The sequence below is a fragment of the Pichia membranifaciens genome (assembly GCF_001661235.1).
Source record: "Pichia membranifaciens NRRL Y-2026 unplaced genomic scaffold PICMEscaffold_2, whole genome shotgun sequence".
In the NCBI taxonomy this organism is placed as follows: Eukaryota; Fungi; Ascomycota; class Pichiomycetes; order Pichiales; family Pichiaceae; genus Pichia; species Pichia membranifaciens.
This window is the reverse complement of record NW_017566983.1, coordinates 2,208,279-2,235,279: the sequence shown is the minus strand read 5'-3', so window position 1 is coordinate 2,235,279 and position 27,001 is coordinate 2,208,279. Positions and strand designations below refer to the sequence as shown.

Genomic DNA, 27,001 nt, shown 5'->3' with positions numbered 1-27,001 from the left:
GGAAAATTGGGCAGAGTGAAAGGAAGATATAATGGAAACGCAAGAGCACTAGTGGAACTGGATTTGGTCTTTGAAGGTATCTGACTGGTTAGCAATTCTTTTATAGTTGGAAAAGCTTAGTACAACACAATGATATCGGTTCTGTTGCTTTCTCTGGCAGCCACGGTACCGGTGAAGGCCGTCCTGGGAGAAGGTTATGTTAATGGACAACTGCAATTGGCATTTGGCGGCTACGCAAGTGAGCCGACACTCGAGGATATTTGGGGAGAAGAATGGCCTTTCAATGGCATTCCTACTTTTGCGCATTTAAATCACACAAAATGCTTGCTTTCTCCTGAGACTGACTTTGATATTGGGATTATAGGGGTACCTTTCGATACTGCCACTACATACAGAAGCGGAGCAAGATTTGGTCCACGGGCCATTCGCTCTGCCTCCCAAAGACAGGCGCAATTGCGAGGGTTCAACACCAGGGCAGGCATAAATCCGTACAATAATTGGGCTTCGTTTTTGGATTGTGGCGACATTCCTATTTCCCCAATGGACAATACCATTGCATTGAAACAAATGACTATGGGGTTTGAGGAGTTACTTTTGAGAAGATTCTCTTCCTCCGATAAAAACCATCCACCACGGTTGGTGGCATTGGGGGGTGACCATTCAATTACACTACCGCATTTGAGGGCCCTTAAGCAGATTTACGGCAAGATTGCTGTAATCCATTTCGATGCACATTTGGATACCTGGTCTCCCAAAGGGTACCCCAGCTACTGGTCTTCAAACCAAAGTGAGTTTACGCATGGCTCTATGCTTTGGATGGCCCGCAATGAAGACTTGATCAGCAATGACTCCAACGTGCATATTGGTATCAGGACTAGAATCTCCGGTACCACATGGGAAGATTTTGATGATGATTCTAGACAGGGCTGGAAAAGATACTCGGCAGATGACGTATGGCTTGAAGGACGCCAAGGTTTAGATAAAATAGTTGCCGAGACCAAGGCCAGAATTGGTGACCTACCGACTTTCATCAGTCTAGATGTCGATTGTATGGATCCTGGGTTCACACCAGGAACTGGTACCATTGAGCCAGGCGGAATGCTTCCAAGAGAGGTGATCTATTTGTTGAGAAAGCTGGACTTAAATTTGGTTGGTGCAGATGTTGTTGAGGTAGCGCCTAGTTTCGACCATGCTGAAGTGACAAGCACTAATGCAGCCCAAGTAGTCTTTGAACTGATAACTACAATGGTTGCAAAAGGCAAGCCTTTACCTGTTGTAAGATCAAGTCACTAAATGCAACAAGCTTTTTCGTAGTTATTATCAACTATAAACTATACATTGAATTTTTCTTTGAAAAGTAAACAAAAGTACAACAGGTTAGAGATAATTTGAAATTTTTTAAGCGTATTTGTCGGATAACAAGAAAGCTGCAAAATACTTAATTGCGGCATAAATTTCCTTGCCAACGGGAACGATGTATTTTGACGGTAGTAGGAAACCATGGGTGCCCGAGTCTCTCAACTTGAGTACAAAAGCCCAGTATGCCTTGTTGTGATACATATAGTCCAATGCCGATCCTGCACCCATGCTTGGAAGTAGATCTGCTCCTTTATCCTCACAAGCCTTCAAGACTTCGTAGTATTTCCCTGATTTTAGCCTTATTGCTTGGCCTAACCCATAAGCCAACTCTAACAAATTTTCTTCATCTCTTGGTAATATATCACACGAGTATGCGTACGGATATAAAACCTCTTCGGCATAAGAATGCAAGTCAATGTATGCATAAATTGGATGAGAGTGTTTTGTTTCATTTAAGTAATTATCCCAATTGTAACTTTCCAAAGCCTCAAACTCAGATTCTCCCGCGTAATCCTCACTGCAAGGAGATTCATAGCCCGTAGTGAAATGGAAGCCGAACGAGTGATCAATATCGATTCCAGCACATCGTGGGTTATACGTTTGCTGTTTGTTTTTCCTCCATAGACGTTCATTTTTCCAAGTGTTGACGTAACCGTCTGGGTTCATAACTGGCAGAAAGAGGAAATCCAAGTTCTCAAGGTATCTTCTCACTGCTAAATTACCATTTTCGTAGTCCGAGAGAAGTTGGAAAAGGATGAAACAGGAGGAGGAAATGCTCACCCATTCACGGGCATGGATACCGCTTGTGATGACGACAGTCTTGATACTGTCGACTTTGGAATCACTGTGGACAGAGAGTCTCAAAGCTTTCATTGGCCGGCCCTCAAAGGTGTTTCCTATGTACTCCACCTGGAGAATGTCAGGGTACGTGTCAACAAGAAGATCGAACCAGGAGTAGATGGTGTCCAAGTCTCTGTAGGATTTGAAGAATATTTCTGCATTGGTGGAGATGTCGTCGACGACAGCGTCACCGGAGTCGAGTTCGGAGACCGAGAAGGTTTCGTAAACGGACTGTGGTAAGTCTAAGATCATGATTTTGCTCTGGAAGTCATCTGGGCCGGAGTAAACCATCGACAGTAGAGATAAAAGCTCCTCGCCTTGGCTTTTTGTAACTTGCACGTCAATGAACTTGTGGGTGGTGGACTTTTCCCATATTGGGACCTCCAACTGCCTTACGATCGTGAAGGCAAATTCAAAGAACGACGGCTGCTGTTTTAAGGCAAGTCTGTTCTCCAACTTCTCATTCCAGTCATAGAGCCGTAGGATATACTGGCCTTGGTACTGTTCCAACGGCACTGGGACATTGTGTGGGTCCTGTGAGTAGTGTTTGATATTTGCACTGTTCAGTTGGGCAATTGTCTGCGAAAGGTCGTGTCGACTCTCTTCAAATACCTCCACCTCGTTTGCAAACCGCAGGACTCTGTCGTGGAGAAGGAACGTCTTGGTGTCCACCACGGCATTTTCAACGGGCTGGAACCAGTTCTGGAAGAAGAGCAACGCATTACACACGTGCAGGTTGCAGACGCATGCCAATAGCAGCAGCACCTGACTGGTGTAGAGCTTCATAGCTGGCTGTCTGTCTGCGGCGGTGGGTCTTCCTGTCTGTGCCGGTCCTCAAGGGAGGAGAAGAAGCTGGCCATTTCTTAGGCCATGTCCTAGGCTGTCCATATCTCATATCGGCGGGGCGGCGAGTGCAGCGGTAGCGGCAATAGCGCCGGGGGCAGCGCTCGCTACAATAGCTGGGGTCGAAGGCTTTGGAGCTACTGTGGAGAAGATAAGCTGGGAGGAACAAAGAGTGGGAGGGCGGAGGGGCAAGACAACGAACAGAGGGGCGGAACGAGGACGTAGAGAAGAATAACGGAGTGATTATATTGCACTAGAAGAGCCTGGCGGAAGCAAAGAACAGGGGAGGAGCCTGGCGAAAGCGAAACGGGGAAACGGGAACCGGAGACTCGGGCAGGAGACGTAGCAAGAGGCACTACTTGGTTTTGGCGTAGTCGTCTTCGGCCTTTTCGAGCTCCGGGATGAACTCCGGGTGGATCAACTTGCCGACGCAGAAGGAGCCGAAGGCGAGAAGGCTGACGACGAGGAAGATCACGATGCGGAGGTTTTTCTCCACGTTGAGGAACGGGTACGGGTAGGCGGCGCCGTCGGCGACGAGGTACTCGAGCCAGAACCAGTAGAGCGTGGTGAGCGAGGCGACGATGGCGTAGCCGCTGAGGTAGGGGACGTCCCAGCGCTGCATGAAGCACAGGTAGTCGACGGCGCTGCACAGCAGCGGCAGCAGGTGGATCTTGACGTCGAGCGAGAAGGGGAACGTGTCCTTTTCGGAGAGGATCAACTGCGGCACGAAGAGCTTGAGGCCCCAGTACACGAGCGAGACGATGAAGTTGAGCGAGAAGCACGTGGCCGAGAGGTACACCTTTGCGCCGCCGAGCGCCCTGAGTCGCAGCGTGTGGTAGCACAGGTTGAGGGCAAAGTATGCTGTGGAGAAGCAGAGGGCGATGTTGGTCAAGAACTGGTAGTGTCCGCCGCCGGCGAGGTAGTCTGGCAGGACCAACGTTCCGAGCGTCTGGAACGCAGTGGCCGCCGAGACCATGAACCCTGCGCTCAGGAGGATGGGGTAGGGGCTGCCCAAGTGTCTGTCTGCTGTCATGCTTGCTGTGCTAGCTGTTGGTGTCTGGCTTTCGATTCTCTGGCTCTCGACTCCCCGTGTCCCCGTGTCCCTGTGTCCCCGTGTCCCCTCCGTCTCCACCACTGTCCCCAAGCTGCCCTTTCAGCTGAGCACCGTCCAGCGACACCCGTGCCCCGTGCCCCGCCGCTGCTGGCCTGCCGGGACGGGAAAAGAAACGAGCCCGCGGCCTGTCCCGAGCCGTGGTCGGAGTTCGCAGCCGGCCGGGAGGACAACACCGGCGGGGCCCAAGGAGAATGGGGGGAGATTAGAGAGGGCCACGGGCAGGAAGGAACGGGCGGCCGGCGGCGGCGACGGGACGGCGACGTTCCTGGGGGGCGGCCGTTGGCGGCACCGTTGTTTCTTTTGGCTAGAGGGGAAGGACCCCTCCGAGAGGGGGGCTCCGAGAGCCGGTGCAAATTTTTTTTGGTGCGGCCGCTATATAAGGTGTCCGGTTGCCACTCCGGCTGGCGATAAGAAAAGGGGCGTCGTTGCAGAAGAAGGTGGACAGGCTGGCAGGCACAGCACACAGACAAAAATGGCCACCGGAGTCCCTAACTTCAAGCTCACAAACGAACTCACAATCATCACAGGCGCCTGCGGGGGTCTTTCGCAGGCGCTGTTGCACACGTTGCTTGCCTACGAGGCGCCCGTGGCGCTCTTTGACCGAAACATGGAGGCGTTGAAGAAGACGAAGGAGGAGCTGGTGCTCTTCTGCACCGCGGAGCTCGGGGTCAAGGCGGACGCGGTTCCGCAGATGGAGTGCTTTGCGTGCAACATCGCCGACGCGCAGGAGGTGGAGGCCGCCTGCGAGGCCGTGTACACGGCGTTCGGGACGTACCCGCTGCACCTCGTGAACACGGCAGGCTACTGCGAAAACTACCCGGCAGAGGAGTACCCGGCCGCCAACGCAGAGAACTTGGTGAAGGTGAACTTGTTGGGCTCGCTCTACATCGCGCAGTCGTTTGCCAGACCGTTGATCAAGCACGGCATCCGCGGCGGCTCGATCGTGATGATCGGGTCCATGTCCGGCGTCATCGTCAACGACCCGCAGCCCCAGATCGCCTACAACATGGCCAAGGCCGGCGTCATCCACATGGTCAAGTCCTTGGCCGCGGAGTGGGCCAAGTACAACATCCGCGTCAACACCCTGTCGCCGGGCTACATCGCCACCCCGTTGACCAAGAACGTCATCAACGGCAACGCCGACTTGTACAACAGATGGATGTCCATGGTCCCTATGAAGCGCATGTCCGACCCCTCCGAGTTCAGCGGCACCGTCCTCTACTTGCTCTCCAACTCCGCCTCCTCCTACACCACCGGTGAGAACATCGTCGTCGACGGTGGCTACCAGTGCTGGTAAGCGCTGCACCATCCAGATTTGCCTTTACACTGACACAGAATACCAAAAAAATCAACAAATCGAAACAAGACACGGGTTTGTGGGGTAGTAAAAAGGGAAAAAAAACACTGAAACCGTATACAACTACCACTATTTTTTGCTTGCGTTTAACTCAGAATATTTAGCTGCACCACCTGTCTAGACTCAATCATCTACCATATCAGACCAGACATCGTCCGTAATGTAGTCCAAACACTTGTAATCTCCTGTAGTGGAAAGAGGGCAAATCGGAGGTCGGAGAGGGTCACGTGACGCGCCAGAATGCCTTTTTCGTGATCTTGTCCGGTTTACTTGAAGGCCTTTACCACGATACATGGTACCACCGGACGCCCTCAGGCTCCGTCGCCTCTCCCACTCGACAATACAGCCACCACACACACACACACACACAATGACGCAGGGCGACGAACTCAGCCTGAGCCGGTACATGGACATCTTTGCCACGGCAGAGAAGTTCAAGAACCCGAACCGGGTCGTCAAGAAGGTCAGATACAAGGGAGCCCGGTTGGTTTTGAACGAGGAGTCGAGGCGGCTCAACCAGCTCCAGGAGGAGGAGAAGACCCTCCATCCCGACCAGCCGCCCAAAGACAGAACAACGTACTTCTCCCTGGCGGCGCCTCCCTCTTTGAGACCTATAAGAACCTACTGCGACATCACCGGGTTGCCAACAAACTACAAGAGCCCGCACAACCAGATCAGGTTCTACGACAAGGAGTGCTACGAAATCGTCCGCTCGATGCCTGCCGGCGTTGACCAGCAGTACCTCTCCTTGCGTGGGGCAAACGTCATTCTAAAATAACTCTTGTGTAAATTATTATATCGTACTACATCAGACGCTCTCCGAATTAAACCCGTCCACTATACGCTTGATTTGTCTGTCGAACTTTTCGCTATTGATCTCCGTCTCCTCCTTCGGATCCAGGAACGGGTTGCAGCTGTACCTGAGGTACTCCTTGCGTATCGCCGTTGTGACCGAATCCAAGTCGGAAAGCTCAATCACGTCGGTGTCGACAAACCCGTCTAAGTTACCCAGACTCTTCTCACTGCTCACCTTAGCAGCCACCGTCGTCGACCCTTCTTCCGCCTCAGGCTCTTTCCCCGTACCCTTTTCAGCCTCTCTGTTATATCGGCTGCAGCCAACAACAACCTTGAGCCCCGTAAGAGTCTCCGATCCGTACACAAGGACCCCGTCTTGAACGAACAAAAGAGTCGGCTTCCCTTTTGCCGAGTGCGTCCCAATCGGAGCAAACGGTGACTCAAAAACATCTAGTGACATATGTGAAAGGAAGTTGTACTTCAATAGCTCGTTCATCTCCTCAGGCGTAGTGGCATCTGACGATGGCGACTTCTCGTTCTGCGTCGAAACGAACGACTGTATGTAGAGGGGCCGGTTATCCCTGGATATCAACGACACAAACTTGATTTTCATACTCTACTGATTCCTAGGTCACTGTGCTGGTACGCCTTCAAAGGACAGTTGCCTGCTTCTGCCATATAACCAGCTCTCTGGAGAAGAAGCGTACCGTGCCAGATTTCGCATTTATTGATGTTACTGCTACACGCGTCCATCACATAAATCGGGAGACTTTGTAGTTGCAGAGGCTCGGTGTTCTTGCCTAAATGAACTTCCCATTGCTGTTATTGACAATGTCATTGCAGTTTTACAAGCATGGTTTACCAGAATATAGTCGACATCAATTTAATGTGCATGAATGCAGTCAATTCGAAAAAAGCTACAATTAACTATTATCGAAGGGTTATTATTCAGCACCACATACAGGGAAATAGAGTTGAGTTAGCTCACTCCCTCAACGGGTTCCATAACCTCTTTTGTCGGTTAACAGAAGCAAAAACCTCTTTCTCAACTTCATCTTCACCTTCATCTTCATCCATTTCCATTTCAACTTTACAAGCATTTGGACATCCGTGCACCCTCGCGAACAAGACTTACTCGACACGTTTCGACGTCGTTGGCGTTTTACTGCTGTTTGAACATGGCTATTCAAGTGATATGAAATCTGTCCAACTCAGGAGTAGCGACAACCCTCCGGGATTGAAGTATTAGACAGATAAGCTCACGAACTTGTTGAGTGAAGTTGTTACCGTTGGAATATATAAGTAATAGCGCCCAACGATGTCCCAGTCTCGATACGAGTACGATGAAAATTCTGAAACGTGGCCATACTTCTTGTTGACAACTATCTTGGTTCCATTGGTTCCAGCAACTGTGTCGAAAATTTACAGTTCTGTGTCGGAAGCAACAGACAAAGAGTCATCGACTTCCTTTAGATCAACCAAGAAATGGTTTAAACCTTACAATGATAAAGAAATTGAAAATTTCAAAGCATCACGTGGAAGATCCAAACTTTTCAACAAAAGTAATAGCTTGATAGCATTGGGTTGGTTGTTGACAGCCATACTTTTCTTGAAGATTTCTTCAATAACCCTGACTGTTTCTGAAACAAACTTTGATCCATGGAAAATCCTTGAAATCTCCGACTCTGCGACCGAGAAGGTTATCAAAACCGCGTACAGAAAACTATCATTGAAGTACCATCCAGATAAGGTCGACACTTCTTCTATGTCCCAGAAAGAAATTGATGCAGTTGATGCAGCCTATGTCTTGATCAACAAAGCCTACAAGGCCTTGACTGACGATACCGTGAGAGAAAATTTTCTCAAATACGGTAATCCAGATGGTCCAAATGAGATCAAACATGGCATTGCATTACCCAAATTCCTCATTGATGGTCCAACGTCACCATTTTTGGTTCTAGTGTATGTCCTATTGATTGCTGTGATTTTACCATTGGTTGTTAGCTCATGGTGGAACGGCGTTAAATCCAAAACAAAGCAAAACATTCATGTCAACACTGCAGATCATTTCATGAAGGTTATGATCAATGCTAACCCGTCAAAGATGTTATTGATTGATGATGTCTTGGAATATGTTTCCCATGCCGCCGAATACGTGGAAATTGACTCTACTCTGTCTCCAAAACAAGTTCACAGCTTGCTGTTGTCCTACATCAATAGAGAACCTACAAAAGACGAAAGGTTGAGATTGAATGTCGTTTCCATCACCCCTAAATTAATATCTGCTTTCATAGAAATATCTGCTGCTTTTAAGAATACTGACTATTGTGTCAAGTTGGTTGATGCTCATAGAAGTATTATTCAGGCGTTAAACATCGATAAGGACGCAAAAACTCGTAAGTTTCAACAAATCTTACAACTACCTGGTACTGATATTTCCAAACTTGATACCACTCAAAATATTCTGACTTTGGGTAAACTTTTGAAAAAGCCAACTGTTGAACCATCTAAATTTTTGGGAGTTGAAGTGAAAACTGTCAGCAATATCCAAGATTATGCAAAGAGTATCCCACTTATTGAATCATATGAATGTAGTTTTAAAGTTCCAGGAGAAGATTTTGTTCCTCCAAACTCGTCTTCCCACATCAACTTGAAATTCATAACAAAATCACCTTTACATAAGTCTAAGCCAGAACTGAAGGATTTTGCTAAAAATGTTCTTGAGACTCAACTCAAAGAAGAGGAATCAATGGAAAATTTGAGAGATCCTTTAAAATTTGTGGAAGAGCAAAAGGATATAGTAATAGATCACTTACCACCTTTCTTCCCGGATGAAGATTATATCAAGCAAAATTGTGGCTGGGTTGCATTTTTGGTTGCACAGAGAGATAATAAAATTGTCGAAATCCCAAAAATGATTAGAAAGGCCGATTTGAGTAATATGAGACTCACACAAGAGCAATACATCAAATCAGAATGTCAAATCTCAACTTTCAAAATTCAGCTACAATCTCCTACTCCAAGTGCTGTTGGTGAATATCAGTTTAGGTTGGTCATTAGAAACCTCATATATTTCGGAAGTGACATAGACATTCCATTGGTTATGAAAGTTGAAGACAAGCCTATGGACGTACAAAAAGACGTTTACGGCATTGAAGATCCAGATGAAGACTCAATTGCTGGTGCAATGGCTCAATTAAGAGGAGAACCAGTTAAGAAGATAGAGTTTGAAAACGAATACGAAAGTAGTGGTGACGAAGATTCAGATAAAGAAGAAGAACTTTGGACAGACATTGATACAGATACCGAAGTTGAAGAAGATGCAGTTGATGAAAAATAGTGCTTATACTTTGTTTCTTCTTTGCTAACTTTCCATCTGAGAATGGAACTCTAAACGTACATAAATATATCTAAATTTACACAACTAAATTTATTCATAAGGCCTTTGTAAAAAACGTATAAACTGATGTTACACATATTATATTTCCCAACCAAGGGGTTTTAACATCTACGTATGTTTAGGTTGGGGTATTTGCCCTGGGAGTACCAGAACTATTTCGGATTATTTTATTTGCATAGTCAATCAATTGGGGATTACCATCTTGTGAGACAAAGAACTTTCTCTTCGCCTTATCCCTCCAAACAATAACGCCAATATCTTCGCCATAGGACAAAAGTTTCTCAAATTCAAAATCGTTATTGAAATCTTTGTAGAGATAACCTTTGAATGCTTGCACTCGGTCCATTTCTAACTGCCAGAGTTTCACCTGATCGACAACCGTCGGTGGTAAAATCTCAAGTTTCAATTGTTCCAGAGCTGTAGTATTACCAATAGAGCTTTCAAACTCATACTTTTTGTTGTACTCGGCTTCAGCGAGTTCAATCATACCATTATGTGCATGTGTTTCAAGATAATTGATGATTTGGGTAGATGTGATTCCGTTTCTCAATGCGCTTCTTACAGATTCCCTTGTCACAACACCGGTAACAAGATTGGCAAATCTCGCCCTTAAATGAACAAATAAATTGAGAATGGCAATTTGTAGTGGTGAAGAGGTGTAGCAGTAAATCTTGAAATTTGTCTCAATGATAATAGAGCCTGAATTTGTAGATTTATCGGCACGGGGTTGTGATATTTCTTGATCCATAGCAGCCGACGCAGTTTTAAAACTTGAACCTTCAGAAGTAAGAGAGGTAGCAAGCCTAGTTGGATAAAATACAGAAGAATCTTTTTGATGGTAAATCAAACCGTAATCTTGCAAGTCATCCAACATGATCAACTGGGTTTGAGGAAGCATACTTATCGCATACCCTTGACCTAACTCCAAACTTCCCAAAAGAAAAATGAAATTCAAAACATCAACAGGATTCATTTTGAGCTTTTCAGCCATTATAAGGTACTGAATAAGTAATGTCCATATTTGAGAACTTATATCTTGCAATAAGAATTGAAATCCAGTTTTTGTAATGAGCAATTGTTTTAGTGTATGTATCGATTTTTTGTTATCGTCTTCGTAACCATAATCTATATCTTCATCCACTTGTCCATCCAAAGCTTCTCTACGCTCTCTATCAGAAGGTAATTCCATCAAACCCGAAAATCTTAGAAGCGTTAAAGCACCAACGGATGGTATTTCTTTGATTTCTGTACCAACCATGAAATGCAATATGTTTTCCCATTTGGCAATGCAATAACGATCGAGATACTCAACAGTTATACTATTATCCACATCGTCATCAAACATCATATTTAAACTTGTACTCTTGTCCCGCTTCTCATCTTTAGATGAAGCTAAGGTGATTTTACTTTGATCCTGGGTACTATCCGGTAGAAACCCAGTCAATGCGTCTCTGAATGATTGTCTAAAAATCTCATTTAATTGAACAAATATAATAATAGTAGGTTGTTTTGTGATTGGATGTATCATTTGCCTTTTGATTTCTTTTAATATGTGCAATGATTTGAGCCTTTTAATGGAATCGTTTTGATAAATCTTGGTAGGGTTTTGATGACCTTTGAACTCTGAATTTTTGTTTGATTTCACCCATCTATTCAAATCTGAGTACGGCACACTAGTTTCATTGAACAGTATTGCCATTATATAAAACTTAGAAAGTGCCGGAAGTAGTCGGAATATTGCTAAACAAGTTTCCCTCGATTGGAATAATTGCTGATGGACACTTTCTGGCAGATTGTCCAAGTATTCGTTAATTGTAGACTTGAAGAAGTCTACAGCTTCGTCATCTCCTTGTGAATTGGAGCTTCCTGGGGGTTGAGGAGTACTCATTTGTCAATTTTGTATATTAAGCTGTTATTATAGCAAGACCCTGAGCATCGAATCATGCTTACCAATTCTTCTTTCATCGATGGCGATCTCCAATTCATGTCCATATTCTCAAGTTCAGAAAAGAGTAAATCGAGATCGAACTTGAGCGCTCCGACATTTTTACTATGGGAAAATTTTTTTCAGCATGAAGTATACACTACTTCTGCTTACTATTCCCTCTGTTACTAATGTAATTCACTCTGTGGTCTTGTCACTCAATACAACCTTTTCCATAATTAAAGCTTCACTTAATCACGGCACATGACTACAACCGTGAAAAGGGAGCACAGCGATTCTTTTGAGGATCTCTTGAATCCTGTTTACAAAGGTAAATCTTTGACTGATCCAATAAACACGGCAGAGGACAAATGGAACTTGTTACCAGCATTCTTGAAAGTGAAAGGTTTAGTCAAACAGCATCTAGACTCTTACAACTATTTTGTTGATACTGATTTGAAGAAAATTGTCCAAGCAAATGAGAAAGTTTTGAGTGATGTTGATCCCGATTTCTACTTAAAGTACCTAGATATTAGAGTCGGTTATAAGAGTAAAGCCGATCCGAAGCAGATAGAGGTTTTATACCCACCTCATGAGTGCAGATTGAGAGACATGACCTATAGTGCACCTATCTATGTTGATGTCGAGTATACAAGAGGCAGAAAAATCATTATTCACAGGGATTTGGAGATAGGAAGAATGCCAATTATGTTAAGATCAAACAAATGTGTTTTGAATGGCAGGACAGAAAATGAAATGGCATATTTGAATGAATGTCCTTTGGATCCAGGTGGATACTTTATTGTTAATGGTACAGAAAAAGTTATATTGGTGCAAGAACAATTGAGTAAAAATAGAATTATTGTAGAAGCAGATGATAAGAAGGGTATAGTACAAGCTTCCGTCACTTCCTCCACACATGAAAGGAAATCGAAGACCTATGTTGTTACTAAAAATGATAAGATATATCTCAAACATAATTCGATTAGTGAAGAAGTTCCGATTGTGATTGTTCTGAAAGCAGCCGGCATTGTATCAGATTTGGAAGTTTTACAACTTGTTTGTGGTGACGATTCTGTTTATCAGGATATTTTTGCAGTTAATTTTGAGGAGGCTGCTAAACTTGGGGTTTACACTCAAAAAGAAGCTTTAGAATATATCGGAAGAAAAGTGAAGACTATTAGAAGAATGAATGCGCCGAAACTAACCATTCTTCAAGAGGGTATTGAAGCAATAGCGTCAACTCTTATAGCACATTTGTCTGTGGAAAACTTGGATTTCCGTGAAAAGGCAATATACATAGCAATTATGACTAGGAGAGTTGTGATGACCATGAACAATTCGAAGTTAGTCGACGATAGAGATTACGTCGGTAATAAACGTTTAGAGTTGGCAGGCCAGTTAATGTCACTTTTATTTGAAGATTTATTCAAAAAATTCAACAATGATTTCAAAATGAATCTTGACAAAATTTTGAAGAAGCCCAGCCGAGCTTCTGAATTCGATGCACTACTACACATCAACATCCACTCGAACAATATTACCACTGGTCTTAACAGGGCAATATCTACAGGTAATTGGTCCTTGAAGAGATTCAAGATGGAAAGGGCTGGAGTTACACATGTTTTGAGTAGGTTATCCTATATCTCAGCTTTGGGTATGATGACAAGAATTTCTTCTCAATTCGAAAAGTCTAGAAAAGTTTCAGGCCCAAGAGCTTTGCAGCCATCTCAATTTGGTATGCTCTGCACATCTGATACACCTGAAGGTGAAGCTTGTGGTTTGGTTAAAAACTTGGCATTGATGACTCATATTACTACAGATGATGAAGAGACTCCAATCAGAAAGTTGTGTTATATCCTTGGGGCTGAGAATATCAACATTGCAGATAGTTCCACTTTACATACTAATGGTACATTTGGTGTTTATTTGAACGGTACTTTGGTTGCAACCACAAGATTCCCAATAAGATTTGTCAACAGCTTTAGATATTTAAGACGAACAGGAAAAGTATCGGCATTTGTTTCCATATATACTAATGTTCATCAAAATGCTGTCCATATTGCTGCTGATGGTGGTCGTATTTGTAGACCTTTGATCATTATTGAAGATGGAAAGTCTAGGGTCACTGCTGATCATTTGCGCAAGTTAAAAAATGGAGAATGGGAGTTCGACGACTTTCTAGTTAATGGATTGGTTGAGTATCTCGATGTTAATGAAGAGAATGATTCGTTGATTGCATTGTACGAAAAGGATATTTTTCTTGCTACTACCCACTTGGAAATTGAACCTTTCACAGTTTTGGGTGCAGTTGCTGGTTTGATTCCATACCCACATCATAATCAATCTCCAAGAAATACATATCAATGTGCGATGGGTAAGCAAGCAATTGGTGCAATTGCTTATAATCAATTCAGAAGAATTGATACCTTGTTATACTTAATGTGTTATCCCCAACAGCCAATGGTTAAATCTAAAACAATTGAATTGATCCAGTATGACAAACTTCCTGCAGGTCAAAATGCCACTGTGGCTGTCATGTCATACTCAGGTTATGATATTGAAGATGCGTTGGTCTTGAATAAGTCATCAATTGATAGAGGATTTGGTAGATGCCAAGTTTTCAGGAAAAATACCGCTGTTTTGAAAAGATATCCAAATAATTCCAAAGATATTCTAGCAGGTATGCGTGTCAACGAAGACGGTGAACCAATATGGCAACACACGGCGTTAGGTCCAGATGGTTTAGGTGAAGTTGGAATGAGAGTTCAAAGTGGTCAAATCTACGTCAATAAATGTGTCCCTGCTAATGCCTCGGAGAGCGTATTGGGTGGTGCGCAAGGCGGTCAACAGGCTCCCCCACAGCAAGCACATAGGGAGCAACCAATGGTTTATCGAGCTCCAGAGCCAAGTTATATCGATCAGGTTATGATGTCTGTAAGTGATAATGATCAGGCATTGATCAAAGTTTTGCTAAGACAAACACGTCGCCCCGAATTAGGTGACAAGTTTTCTTCACGTCACGGACAAAAGGGTGTTTGTGGTATTATTGTTCAGCAAGAGGATATGCCATTCAATGATCAAGGTATCTGCCCTGATATTATTATGAATCCCCACGGTTTCCCGTCTCGTATGACTGTGGGTAAGATGCTTGAATTAGTTTCTGGCAAAGCGGGCGTTCTTGATGGTTCTTTACAATACGGTACATGTTTTGGAGGCTCTAAGTTGGAAGATATGTCCAAAATTCTAGTGGACAAAGGTTTCAATTATAGTGGTAAAGACATGCTCTATAGTGGTATCACTGGCGAATGTCTTCAGGCGTATATCTTCTTTGGTCCTATCTACTACCAGAAATTGAAACATATGGTTTTGGATAAGATGCATGCAAGAGCTAGGGGTCCTAGGGCTGTGTTAACTAGACAACCGACCGAAGGTAGATCTAGAGATGGTGGTTTGAGATTGGGAGAGATGGAAAGAGATTGTGTCATTGCCTATGGCGCTTCTCAGTTATTACTCGAAAGATTGATGCTCAGCTCTGATGCATTTGACGTTGATGTTTGTAACACATGTGGCTTGATGGGTTACAATGGATGGTGTCCAACATGCAAAACCAGTGAAACCATCATTAAGATGACCATTCCTTATGCCGCAAAACTACTATTCCAAGAGTTGATTTCAATGAATATTGCACCGCGTCTGAAACTTGGTGATGTGTTCTGATTAAAATGCTCATTTTATATAATTATAGAGAACTCTGTGGATTACAGACATTAATGAACGAAAGTAATAATAGCAAAAAGACCAATGTAGCAAAGAGTTGATTATCATGTCAGGACTCATACACCAAATCGTAATCCAACCCCAGCTGCTTGTATAGTTCTTTCATGGTTAACTCATCTTCCTCATCATCATCATTGTCGGAGAGAAAGTCTCCATTTTCTATTTTTTCACTCATTTCTTCAATTTCTCTCTTCCGAGAAATGACCTCTTCCTTTTCATAATTGTCTAGATTCTTATACTCCTCACTTTCCATGTATTCTTCAATCCTATAAAGCAAACTCTCGTCATACTCAAACTTCATTTTCCGTAGCTTGGTTTTCTTTTGCTTTTTTCTGAATTCATCCAGACCACCCATCCTACTTATTTTCAATCTAGCTTCATTATAAAGATAATTTGAGCCTTTGGCAGCAATATCTCTCCATTTGTCGATTAATCGATCAAGTTTCTCGGTATCGTTTGTTTCCCTATACTTTTTCAACTTTTTCATCAAATTGATCTCCGATTGATATTTTAGTATCTCACGCTGTAGTTGACGTTCTTGCTCTTCAAGATACTTGTCTGAAGAAAGCTGGTGAAGCTTGATCTGAACAGCAGTCTTTACTGCCGAGCCTGATCTTATATCCGCCAGGGGCGTGGAAAAGCATCGCACAGATATCGGTGATGTCACCTTCGAATTACTTATAGGGGGAGTTTGCTGTAGTGAATTTAGGGAAGCGTTGTTTTTCTCATTGTCATCTTTGTTGATGTTGGCAACTAAATCAACATATTGAGGGGTATCAGGGGTAAGAGTAGGGAAGGGGGTATCGTGTAAAGAGCCGACCTTCAATGGCAAAGGTGTAGAAAAGTTTCTCAAGTTCTCTTTTCCACAAGTTGAAGGTCTTTGAAGTTGTCTCGCTTTCAAGTCTCTTGACTTGTTGCTGGGAGTTTCAGATCTGGCATCCATTGAGTTAGACCTTTTCCGTTGCTTTGGCAAGACCAGCTTACCGTCTAACTTTGGCAACTCAATTGCAGATTTTTCAGATTTCATTGGAGATGGCCGTATGGATCCATAAAGATCCTGCTGCCTTGTAAAAGACTGTTCTGGATCCAGAATGGAATTTGTGGAGTCGGATAGAAGTCCGGACATGTTGACAGACGACTCATCGAGTGTTAAGTTTATCGATGTATTAAGCTCTGAGCCTTCGGTTCCAGTCTTATTGTCCATCTGATATACGGTTCATATACACCTTTCAGCGTCTAATCTAAGGATAGAAATGGTGATTGCTATACGCAACTGCATGCTCATTAGAAGGTTACATAGGTTTCCATTGTAATTTGAATCATTTTTTGTTTACGCCACGGAATGCGGGTGGAGGAAAAACGTTATCAAACTGACGCTTCCGCATTTCATCAAAGAGAGCTTTTTCGAGCTTAGATGTTGCAGTCACCCGGTCGAACCCCCAATTACTCCGCCAATCAAACTCGGTAGCACCCACCAACCAATAGCGATGATGGTGTTGAGCTTGCTCCATTCCTTTAGTTCAATCTTACTTTTAGACACAACACTTATAAATTCATGAAGCTAGCGCCAGCAAGTCACATCATCGAAAGTCAATCGTCACGCAAAAAATTACACAAGTAAACGTGTTAGCCAAACCAAATGTTACATGTTTGTGGCTATAGACATCACCAGTTCGGCTATTGACCCAGCTTTTGTTGTAAAGTAAAAATCCAGCAAACTGAGCTTCCGATTCCATCTTTGCTTCAGCTGTTACTAGACTGACCTTTTGCACAAGTTAACAGATTGCTATTCTTACCGACCATGTGCCTTGTCTAAATTAGCATCTGCTCTTTGAATGCCTCTGCTAGCATCTATCTGTGTGTCTGTCTATTCCTGCAGATGGTACCTTTACGAATAGCGTAGAAAGTGAATTTAGGGTCGATCGACCCGATTAGGAAAAAAAAGAGCAGTGTTTATTCCTGTTAATTTTTTTTTTTCAACTCCACAACTTTTTTTTCCATCTGAAATTTTTTTACAAGGTAGAATGTCTAAGAAATGTAGGATTGGAAAGAGTTCTTGGATTATAGAAGAAAGTTGGAATAGTGAAGCCTCATCAGATTATACAGAATGGGTAAAGTTGCAAAGTCCACCAAAAAGTTTCAAGCAAAGCACTTGAAACACACCATTGAACAAAGAAAAAAAGTTCAGGAGCATAATAAAAAAATTTCTCAGAGAAAGGGAAGCAAAAAGGGAAGCAAAGGCTCTGATGCCAAGGTAGATAACAACCAGAAGAACGCTAAGGTTTTTGAAGATGTTGATATGGAGGAATATTTTGACCAAGAGGAAAAACTTCCGGAGATCAAGAAGTCTAAAACCAAGGCAAAAGAAGAGGATAAGGAAGATGTTTCTTCTTCCTCTGATGAAGAAGACGCGGAGCAAGATCTTGACATGAACACATTGGCAAAGGAAGATCCAGACTTTTTCAAGTACTTGAAGGATAATGACAAGGATTTATTGGATTTTGATGCTGTGAACCCATTAGATGCAATCAGTGATGACGAGGGTGACGAAGATGAAGATGAAGAAGAAGAGGGAAAAGAGTTTGCCCGGGACGATAAAACTGATGCAAAGAAAGGAGACAAGAAAGGTGAAGAGCATGCAGTTGAAGTCGACTTGAAGTTAGTCAAAAAATGGTCCGAGGACTTGAAATCAGATACTCCTGGTTTCAAAACTTTGAAGAACACAGTTATAGCATACAAGTCTGCCCTCAATGCAGACTCAGAAGATGCTTTCAAGTACTCAGTTAAGGAAGAGAAAGTGTTCAAGAATCTCATGCTTATCGTTTTACAAGACCTGCCTTTGGCTATTCAGAAGTTGACTCCTTACAAAGTTTCATCCAATGGTATCAGAAATATCTCGGGAAACAAGAAGAAGATTGCACAAGTGTCAAGTATCGTGAAGGCACATATTCCATCCTTGATTACTCTTCTTGAAGATTCATCCAATACCGAAACCTGCGCGTTGGTTCTACAATCTGTGCAGGAGCTATTGCCATACTTAATATCTTTCAGAAAACTTTTAAAGGCAGTTGTGAACGCTGTTGTGGATATTTGGAGTTCTTCAAGCTCCCTCGAAACACAAATCTCTGCATTTGCGTGGATGAACAACGCAAGCAAAGAGTATCCAAAATCTGTGTTGGAGATCATTCTCAGATCAACTTACTCCAGCTTCATCAAAAACTGTGGTAAAACCAATGTTCACACCACTCCTTTGTTGAACTTCCAAAAGAACTCTGCTGCTGAGTTGTTCGGCTTGAATCCAACACTCGGGTATCAAATCGGATTTGAGTACGTCAGACAATTGGCAATTCACCTCAGAGGTAGTGTTAATAACCCAACTAAAGACAGCTACAAAACCATATACAACTGGAAGTACTGCCATGGCCTTGATTTTTGGTCAAGAGTAATTTCTGTGCAAATAACTGCCAAAGATGGCGAAATTATTGACAATCCGCTAGAAAAACTAAGCTATCCTTTGATCCAGGTCACCATCGGTACCATCAAGCTCATTCCTACTGCGCAATTCTTCCCATTGAGATTTTATCTAATAAGATCGTTGATAAGATTATCCCACAACACAGGAGTATATATTCCTTTATTCCCTCTATTGAGTGAGATTCTACATGCTAGTATGTTCTCTAGAAATCCAAAGCGTGAGAATTTACCTGCTGTCGATTTTGAGAATGTCATCAAAGTTAACAAGGCCTATTTGAACACACGTGTTTACCTTGAGGGTGTCTGTGAAGAATTAATTGAACTCATTGGAGAATTTTTTGTACTATACTGCAAGTCCGTCGCATTCCCGGAATTGACTACACCACCACTTATTTTCATGAGAAGATTAGCAAAGAAGAATAACACCGCCAAAAACAACGCTAAATTTAGCAGACAGTTGTCCACGCTCATCGACAAATTAGCTGCTAACAGCAAATATATCGAAAAGCAAAGGAGCCAAATCGAGTATGGGCCAAAAAATAGAGCTGCAGTTAACAAGTTTTTGCAGGACCTTGATTGGACTAAGACTCCACTTGGTGCATACATCTCCACTCAAAGGTTGGTGAAGGAAGAAAGGTTAAAGCTTCTCAGAGAGTCTCTCGAGCAAGATGCCAAGGACAACGCTATCAAGCATGACCTGGACTCCGACGGCGATCTTGAGTTGAAGGACGCTGGGAGTGATGACGAAGGTGAAGCAGAGAGTGAGTGATTCTACGCTAATCTATGTTTGTAACATGATGTCGCTCGTATATAGACTAGAAATAATCAAAGTATTTTCCTCTTTGGATGGATACATGCTATCGGGCCAATAAAAGCGCGCTCCCCTCGAGGAGATAAGTGTTTGACATCAAGGTACGTTTCGGGGCTGGCCCACGACCCCCCATAGACCTTGTGGGCTGCTCGGAGGATGCTTAGGCTGCCTGTTCCTTAAACGCATTGCTTGTTAATAAGTGATACATTGCACCCAGTTTTGAGCTTCTGTTGATCGTATTGTCACTGTGTGGACACTCAAGAATTCAGTATCTATCCAACATGCTATCGTTACTGCTTACAGTATTGACGGCAAATGCTGTCTCAATCCCCGACGCATTCAACCCCCAAAACGCCCTGAAAGGTCTTAAAGACTTCACTGAAAACTGGACCAACGAAGTAAAGAAATGCCCTGCTGATATACCATTCACATGCACCAATGATACCGTCATTAGCGACTCGTGCTGTTTCGAATATCCGGGAGGAGTGCTTTTGCAAACACAGTTTTGGGATTACTACCCTGCTGTTGGACCAGATGACATGTTCACTCTTCATGGATTATGGCCAGATAGGTGTGACGGCCAGTACGACCAATTTTGTGATCCTTCCCGGGAGATCCACAGTGCAAAATCAATTCTTGAGTCTTTTGGCGAAACGGAGCTTCTGAATAAGATGTCCAGAGTGTGGAAAAACTTCAATGGAAATGACGAGTCTCTTTGGGTACATGAATTTAACAAACACGGAACATGCATGACCACAATAAAGGAATCTTGTTATTCGGCAGATACCAAACCCAATCAGAATATTGTTGACTTTTACAAAAAATCAGTTGAGCTTTTCGAAGGGTTGCCAACCTATGAGTGGTTGGCAGCTAACGGAATTGTGCCATCAAACGAACAAACATACACCAAACAACAGATTGAAGATACCCTCAGAGCTAGATTTGGGCAACCTGTTTTTATCAAATGTAACAGGTACCAAGCGATTCAAGAAGTCTGGTACTTCCATCACTTACGTGGGTCAATTGTAGATGGGTTTTATCAACCTATTGCTGCATTACTCGAATCTCAATGTCCTGAGAATGGCATCAAGTTCATTCCAAAGAAAGGATTTGCACCCCCAAAGCCAACTCATACTGATCCTTCGAGTCCTGTTCCAACCGGGAAAGTCTTACATGGTTACTTGAAACCAGAAAACCAACCGGGATGTGTTATTAGTAATGGAAAATGGTATTCTTCCGGAACGTGTGCAAAATTTACTTTAAGCAAGGCCGAGTTCGGTGGTTACAATATCAAATCCTCAAAAGGATACTGTAAGATTGGCACTGAAGGATTTTTGCTATGTGGCGCAGGAGTTAGTCCAATGCAGTTTGCTTATGACAGAGAAAAAGGACTTGTTACGTTCGGCGGTAAGAATAAATGGAGCGCTGATAAGGTTCCACAACGGTTCACCCAGATCCCTATTTCCCCTGGTTATGATGGTCCAATCACTTTCCATTTAAAATTAGTTTCCCAGTGAAATATTCTACCTTATTGAATACAAAAAGGGTGATGGGACGTCAATATAGATTATCGATTTTATTTTTGTAGCCTGTTCTCAGTGCATAAAAGTTTACTTAGTGTTCCCGGTTTACAAGAGAAACACAGTACTATAGCAAAGTTTTATTTTTTTCGTTATACTACTAGATAGTATTTACTTAGTATTTACAATGTTTATAGTCAGATTATATTCAAGGTATCGATTTTTTTTCCTTTTTTATTTTCATCAAGCAGAACACGAGTCACAATTTTCTGGATCTTCCAGGTTGCAGCTAACAACTGAGGTGCTGAATATGTCAAATGAATCAGTGGAGCCTTCAGTCTCCATTGACAGTTCGCGTTTACTTCTCTTGACATCATACTCATCCTCTAATTCGCTGATCCTTTTGTTGTTTATAGTTGGTTTTTTCAACTTTAGTGGGTCCAAACTGAACTGAATCGCAGAAGCAGCAGCTTTTGTCCGTAAATAATACATCCCTGTTTTGAGTCCTTTCTTCCACGCATAAAAATGCATACTTGTCAACTTAGAAAAAGTGACATCTTGCAAAAACAAATTCATACTCTGTGACTGATCAACAAATGGAGCTCTGTCTGCAGCCATATCTATTATGGTCCTTTGAGATATTTCCCATACAGTTTTATATAACGCTTTGATTTCACGGGGAATTGCTTTTATACTTTGGATAGATCCGTCATTTTGAATAATAGTATTTTTCATTTCAATACTCCATAAGCCGAGTTTGACTAAATCATCAACCAAGTATTTATTGACCACCTGATGTTCTCCTGATAATACTCGGCGGACATAAATATTGGATGTAATCGGCTCGAAGCATTCATTGAAACCAAGAATTTGTGAAGTTGATGCAGTTGGCATCAAAGCAACTAGTAAAGAGTTTCTTACGCCGAACTGTTTTATTTTTTGTCTCAAAGTTGACCAATCCCACAAATTCGAAGGTGTTACTTTCCACATGTCAAATTGAAGCAACCCTTTCGAAATAGGGGAGCCGTCGTAAGATTGATACTTCCCTTGCTTTTGTGCCAATTCACAGGATCGTTCCAAAGTTGCGTGGTAAATTGTTTCAAATATTTGGATATTGAGCTGTTTCGACTCAGGAGATCCAAATGGCATACGCAGCATAAAAAAAACATCAGCAAGTCCTTGAACACCTAAGCCTATTGGTCTGTTTTTTAAATTTGATTTTTCGCAGTTTTCAAGAGGGTATTTGTTGATATCAATGATTCTATCCAAATTCCGGCAAACCACTTTACAAATTTCATGCAACTTCAGAAAGTTAAAGGTTCCATTTTCAACAAAAGAAGGTAGTGCCACAGAAGCAAGATTACAGACAGCTGTTTCTTCGGGTGACGAATACTCAACAATTTCACAACAAAGATTCGAGCTTTTGATCACACCTAGGTTTTTCTGATTTGACAACTTATTGCATTGATCTTTGTATAGCAAAAATGGGTTTCCTGTTTCTGTCTGTGCTGTCAGTATGGCATGCCACAATTCTCTTGCTTTGACTTTTTTCATGTAATGGCCTTCCTTTTCATATTTATCGTATAGCATGTTAAACTCATCACCGTATGATTCTGAAAGACCGGGACATTTGTCTGGTGAAAACAAGCACCACTCTAAGTTACGTTCAACCTTTTGCATAAAGAGATCCGGTATCCATAGAGCTAAGAACAAGTCCCTAGCTCTCATTTCTTCCTTACCATGATTTTTTCTCAAATCCAGGAACTCGAACACATCACTATGCCAAGGTTCTAAATATATACAAAATGCTCCAGGCCTTTTGTTACCACCTTGATCGACATACTTAGCGGTAGATTCAAAAACTTTTAGCAAAGGAACTAATCCTGAAGACACACCGTTAGAGCCTCGGATATAAGATCCGCTAGAACGAATATTCGACAGGTGCAAACCTATTCCTCCGGCACTTTTGGATATCATGGCAGTGTCGTACAAAGTTTTGTAGATCCCATCGATGGAGTCGTCCTTCATTGCAACGAGGAAGCAGGATGAAAAACAGGCTGACTCGAGCCCGGAGTTGAACAGTGTTGGAGAAGCATGAATGAAAAACTTCTTGGAAATCAACTCATAAGTCTCTAAGGCCCTGTGTAAATCGTTAAAATGAATACCTAGTGCCACTCTCATAAAAACATACTGGGGAGTTTCGTGGATTTTACCATCTATTTTCAAAAAGTAAGACCGTTCCAAAGTGCGAAGGCCAAAATAGTCGATATCGAAATCTCTGATAGGTCGTATTGCGCTATCAATGGCATCTTTATTTTCCAGAATGAATTGGTAAACCTCTGTACTTATCACAGTATTTTTTCTCTCGTTAGAGCTAGCAAGATCATATTTGTACATGGCTGTGAAGTTTGCAGAAAACGTTTGAGGAAGTCTTTTCTGTAAATGATGTGATAAGACTCTGGAAGCAACTACCGAATATTGGTAATGTCTTGTGGTCATCGAGGCAAGAGTTTCTGCAACCAAGTTTATTAGTTCCTCTGTTGTGATCTCATCTGGGATTCCTGTGTGTATTTTCTCAACAACTTCGGGGATGTTCACATACTCTGTTGATAAATCCGAGGACAAACTTTCCAAAAACTTTTCAAGGATAGAAGAGTCGTATTCATTCCACTTTTGGTCTGAATGGACCACTTTTATCGTGTGAGACAACGGCATACCTGTTTTATTCCCATTTATGTTGGACGGCATGTACTGATACCTCGAGATGGTTTTGGCTAAGGCAAAAGAAGTACAAGATATCAGAACGACCTTCCCTGGCTACTATTGTTTCTATTCATACATGTAATTAGTAGTGCGTCTACAGAAAAAAAAAAAAGAAATGGCAAAAGCCACCAGCCACACAAGCGGAAATCACTCGCCACATATGCGGTCTTCGTAGTATGTAACACAAAAAGTCCGGATCCATTTGACGTTGATCAGAAGAAACCGGCACCCGTTTGTCCAATTTTCCCACCCACTCCGCCCTGATGGACGAATGCAGAAACCAGCTACCTTGTCACCATCCATGGGATACGGAAGTTGACAAGTATTGTCTAATTCCTTAATGTAAGCACCGATTTGGTTCAATATCTCAACCAGACACACCATTCCAACGTCGAGATTGTTATGTGAGAAAAAACCACCGATGGAAAACTCCCCCGTACAGTAAAGCTGAACCACTGATTTTGATGTCGCTCCTGATGAATCTGTACCATACTTTTCTATTTTGGAGGTTGATCCCATCGGAATCAGCTTGTACTCTTTTAAATCCAAAGCAAGAATGTTAAGGCAAGTCGATAGAAGTAACACTAGCTGTCCTAATGCTGCATTTATTTCATGCCACGTTACCTTGATGTCGTCAAGACAGCCTAACCGTAAACCGTTGATAGTGCCAAACTTTCCATCGTTAGATATGTCGAAAAAATTATTAAACACGTTGGTTTTTCGCAAAGAATCAAGGAAGTCTAAATTCTGGTAGTATTTGTTTTTTGCTATATTCAATTCTGATATATTTTTCTCAATACTCATCTCCTTCTGGTTTTTCTCCAGACATAATTCGTGCTCCTCGGCTTCTAGTTTCTCTAGATCCTCCTCTAGCTCTCTTAGTTCTTTGTTTAAGTTCAAATGCCGTTGCTCCTCCTCAGAAAGTTGTTTCAAAATCTTACGCTCGTTCTCTTTCATTTCATCCAAGTCTTTCAGTGCCTTTTTTGTTTTTTCTACATTTGGTCCATTTTGTGCTGTGAGTTTTCTCAAAAATTGCATGTACATTTCCTTCTCTTTATTAAGGGTATCGTATTTTGATTTCATCTGTTCAATCAACGTTGAAGCACAGTCGCTGCAAACAGGATAATCAATTTCATATTTAGAAGATATGATATTGAAGATTGTATCCAAACTTTCAATCCTTTCACTTATATCCGATTTCTTGTCTACGACATCCTTGATTTCTTCAACTTTGAATGGCTTTAGCGAATTGGAGGAGTTTGATATCACAGATGATGTAGCACCAGTGTTACCATATATATCATCGTCTGTCTGTGCCTTATCATGAAGGTAAACAAAAGAACTCTCGCTGTTTTTATTCTCTCCTCCGTTACTCTTAGAATCGTTTAAATCATTATCATCATTGTAGCTTTCACTTTTCGATACAACCCTATATTGACTTGACTCCAAAGCTTCTTGAAAAAGATTCATTCGTGAGTCTGGTATCTTAGGATAGTCATCGTATAAGTTTGATGTGTTTTCAGCGACGCCTCCTGTGTGTTTTATGCTGAAACTACTATCATTTCGTACTATGGAAGGCGGTGGTTTTTCTCCGTAGTTTAGCGTAAGTAGATGCTGTTGCGCATGACTAAGCTCCTCCAAGGATTCATCTATAACGAGAGGAAGTCTGCAACTTCTGCAAAAATATGTTCCAGAGGACATATTGATCTGTCTGATGATCAATGGTCAATACGATTCTCTTGGCAGGAGAAAGGAGAGAGAATGTGTACCACGCACGGTTGTAAGACATCGTTATCGATCAATGAGTGTTTTCATGCTAGGCGAGGGAGCTTAGAAAATTAATGTCTTGATGCCCTATATAAATTCCACCATTATACAAAATAAAAAAATAATACACACAGCTACACGCAAGATTATCTTTCTTCAATAGAGAAGACAAGGTCCTTATCCTTTTCTGGGTCATATGGTTGCAACAAGAATTTAGAAAATTTCTTCAAGTTTGGTAAACCTCTAATTTCGTTACCCAACAAAGGCATTTTGATTAGATGGTAATCTTCGTACAACTCGTCCATTTGGTCTAAGTATTTCTTTTGCATTTTCCATCTCGCTTGGCATCTCTTACATTCATCATCATCGGCAAACAACAATTGATTCACAATAATCGTGTTGACGTCCATATTGTATTTCATCAAATCCTGGATCAATCTCTCGGTTTCATACAAGGATAAGAACTCAGAGATACAGACACATATGAAAGTGGTCAACTCCGGATCTTGGAATTGTTTGTTGACTTCGGTGACCTGTTCCTTTATGTCTGCCAACTTGTTGAACATTTCTTGCTTCTGATCTCCACCCATCATACTCAACAAAGACCCCATCTTACCGGTGATCTCGTTAAATTTACCCAATAACTTTTCCAAAGTTGATGGTAACTGTAGAAATCTCAACGTGTGACCAGTTGGAGCAGTATCAAAAACAATGGTGTCGTATTTGATGATGGACGAGTCGTTTGCACTAGCCTTTTGGTTCTTGATATGCTTTAGCACTTCCATGAACGAAAAAGCTTCGTCAATACCTGGGATCGAGGAAGTGACTTCTGACAAAACACTGTTCAATGGATCACTTGAGTCCATGCCCATCTTGTTCGAAGCTGTGAACTCTTCCATCGAAGATGACGGATCGATTTCCATACATGATAAGTTGTTCAGGCCTTCGACCACTCTTGCCTCTTTACCAAACTTCTGATCAAATGCATCAGACAAGTTGTGAGCAGGATCGGTGGAGATCAACAAGTAGTTTTTCTCCGGGTTGTTGAGCGCCAGTTGGATGGCTACCGAAGAGGAAGAGGTGGTTTTACCAACACCACCTTTACCTCCAACGAACACCCACCTTAAAGTTTCGTGGGAAACAATGTCTTTGAGAGTTGGATCTACTTCGTAATCTGCCATTTTTCTGTCTTAATCAATGTATTCTATATGCAGCTGGCTGTAACTACTTTTTGTAATTGCTGATGCAAAGCTT

General features: G+C 42.4%; 15 protein-coding genes across 15 annotated transcripts; 7 read left to right on the top strand and 8 right to left on the bottom strand.

The window, feature by feature from the left end:
• Positions 1 to 129: 129 nt before the first annotated feature.
• PICMEDRAFT_72074 (hypothetical protein) lies at positions 130 to 1,293 on the top strand (the record flags this gene model as incomplete). The annotated part of the gene is made up of 1 exon (XM_019164089.1): positions 130 to 1,293. The coding sequence occupies one exon, from the start codon at positions 130 to 132 to the stop codon at positions 1,291 to 1,293; it is 1,164 nt and encodes a 387-aa protein (XP_019019199.1).
• On the bottom strand, positions 1,209 to 3,033 carry PICMEDRAFT_15926 (hypothetical protein). Its single transcript, XM_019161024.1, has one exon. It carries the CDS (start codon positions 2,983 to 2,985, stop codon positions 1,399 to 1,401), a length of 1,587 nt encoding a protein of 528 aa, XP_019019198.1. The 5' UTR covers positions 2,986 to 3,033; the 3' UTR covers positions 1,209 to 1,398.
• Positions 3,034 to 3,397: 364 nt separating this feature from the next.
• On the bottom strand, positions 3,398 to 4,075 carry PICMEDRAFT_72072 (hypothetical protein; the record flags this gene model as incomplete). The annotated part of the gene is made up of 1 exon (XM_019164088.1): positions 3,398 to 4,075. The coding sequence occupies one exon, from the start codon at positions 4,073 to 4,075 to the stop codon at positions 3,398 to 3,400; it is 678 nt and encodes a 225-aa protein (XP_019019197.1).
• Positions 4,076 to 4,628: 553 nt separating this feature from the next.
• PICMEDRAFT_72071 (hypothetical protein) lies at positions 4,629 to 5,453 on the top strand (the record flags this gene model as incomplete). Its single annotated transcript, XM_019164087.1, has 1 exon — positions 4,629 to 5,453. The coding sequence occupies one exon, from the start codon at positions 4,629 to 4,631 to the stop codon at positions 5,451 to 5,453; it is 825 nt and encodes a 274-aa protein (XP_019019196.1).
• Positions 5,454 to 5,883: 430 nt separating this feature from the next.
• Positions 5,884 to 6,291, top strand: PICMEDRAFT_58395 (hypothetical protein; the record flags this gene model as incomplete). Its single annotated transcript, XM_019163295.1, has 1 exon — positions 5,884 to 6,291. One exon carries the CDS (start codon positions 5,884 to 5,886, stop codon positions 6,289 to 6,291), a length of 408 nt encoding a protein of 135 aa, XP_019019195.1.
• Positions 6,292 to 6,306: 15 nt separating this feature from the next.
• Positions 6,307 to 7,045, bottom strand: PICMEDRAFT_122937 (hypothetical protein). The gene has a single exon (XM_019159910.1). The coding sequence runs from the start codon at positions 6,919 to 6,921 to the stop codon at positions 6,322 to 6,324; it is 600 nt and encodes a 199-aa protein (XP_019019194.1). The 5' UTR covers positions 6,922 to 7,045; the 3' UTR covers positions 6,307 to 6,321.
• Positions 7,046 to 7,626: 581 nt separating this feature from the next.
• On the top strand, positions 7,627 to 9,648 carry PICMEDRAFT_31998 (hypothetical protein; the record flags this gene model as incomplete). Its single annotated transcript, XM_019162736.1, has 1 exon — positions 7,627 to 9,648. One exon carries the CDS (start codon positions 7,627 to 7,629, stop codon positions 9,646 to 9,648), a length of 2,022 nt encoding a protein of 673 aa, XP_019019193.1.
• Positions 9,563 to 11,647, bottom strand: PICMEDRAFT_15920 (hypothetical protein). The gene has a single exon (XM_019161023.1). The coding sequence runs from the start codon at positions 11,594 to 11,596 to the stop codon at positions 9,827 to 9,829; it is 1,770 nt and encodes a 589-aa protein (XP_019019192.1). The 5' UTR covers positions 11,597 to 11,647; the 3' UTR covers positions 9,563 to 9,826.
• Positions 11,648 to 11,844: 197 nt separating this feature from the next.
• On the top strand, positions 11,845 to 15,774 carry PICMEDRAFT_15919 (hypothetical protein). Its single transcript, XM_019161022.1, has one exon. The coding sequence runs from the start codon at positions 11,897 to 11,899 to the stop codon at positions 15,350 to 15,352; it is 3,456 nt and encodes a 1,151-aa protein (XP_019019191.1). The 5' UTR covers positions 11,845 to 11,896; the 3' UTR covers positions 15,353 to 15,774.
• Positions 15,462 to 16,538, bottom strand: PICMEDRAFT_11004 (hypothetical protein; the record flags this gene model as incomplete). Its single annotated transcript, XM_019159737.1, has 1 exon — positions 15,462 to 16,538. One exon carries the CDS (start codon positions 16,536 to 16,538, stop codon positions 15,462 to 15,464), a length of 1,077 nt encoding a protein of 358 aa, XP_019019190.1.
• A 981-nt stretch (positions 16,539 to 17,519) lies between these two features.
• On the top strand, positions 17,520 to 19,628 carry PICMEDRAFT_23133 (hypothetical protein; the record flags this gene model as incomplete). The annotated part of the gene is made up of 1 exon (XM_019162296.1): positions 17,520 to 19,628. A coding segment is annotated over one exon (2,109 nt), but the record flags the coding sequence as incomplete, so codon positions are not given.
• Positions 19,629 to 19,749: 121 nt separating this feature from the next.
• PICMEDRAFT_15917 (hypothetical protein) lies at positions 19,750 to 21,345 on the top strand. The gene has a single exon (XM_019161021.1). It carries the CDS (start codon positions 19,979 to 19,981, stop codon positions 21,212 to 21,214), a length of 1,236 nt encoding a protein of 411 aa, XP_019019188.1. The 5' UTR covers positions 19,750 to 19,978; the 3' UTR covers positions 21,215 to 21,345.
• A 19-nt stretch (positions 21,346 to 21,364) lies between these two features.
• On the bottom strand, positions 21,365 to 23,981 carry PICMEDRAFT_15916 (hypothetical protein). The gene has a single exon (XM_019161020.1). The coding sequence runs from the start codon at positions 23,963 to 23,965 to the stop codon at positions 21,461 to 21,463; it is 2,505 nt and encodes an 834-aa protein (XP_019019187.1). The 5' UTR covers positions 23,966 to 23,981; the 3' UTR covers positions 21,365 to 21,460.
• A 47-nt stretch (positions 23,982 to 24,028) lies between these two features.
• On the bottom strand, positions 24,029 to 25,708 carry PICMEDRAFT_15915 (hypothetical protein). The gene has a single exon (XM_019161019.1). It carries the CDS (start codon positions 25,679 to 25,681, stop codon positions 24,128 to 24,130), a length of 1,554 nt encoding a protein of 517 aa, XP_019019186.1. The 5' UTR covers positions 25,682 to 25,708; the 3' UTR covers positions 24,029 to 24,127.
• A 185-nt stretch (positions 25,709 to 25,893) lies between these two features.
• Positions 25,894 to 26,928, bottom strand: PICMEDRAFT_72062 (hypothetical protein; the record flags this gene model as incomplete). The annotated part of the gene is made up of 1 exon (XM_019164086.1): positions 25,894 to 26,928. One exon carries the CDS (start codon positions 26,926 to 26,928, stop codon positions 25,894 to 25,896), a length of 1,035 nt encoding a protein of 344 aa, XP_019019185.1.
• Between the last annotated feature and the right edge of the window lie 73 nt (positions 26,929 to 27,001).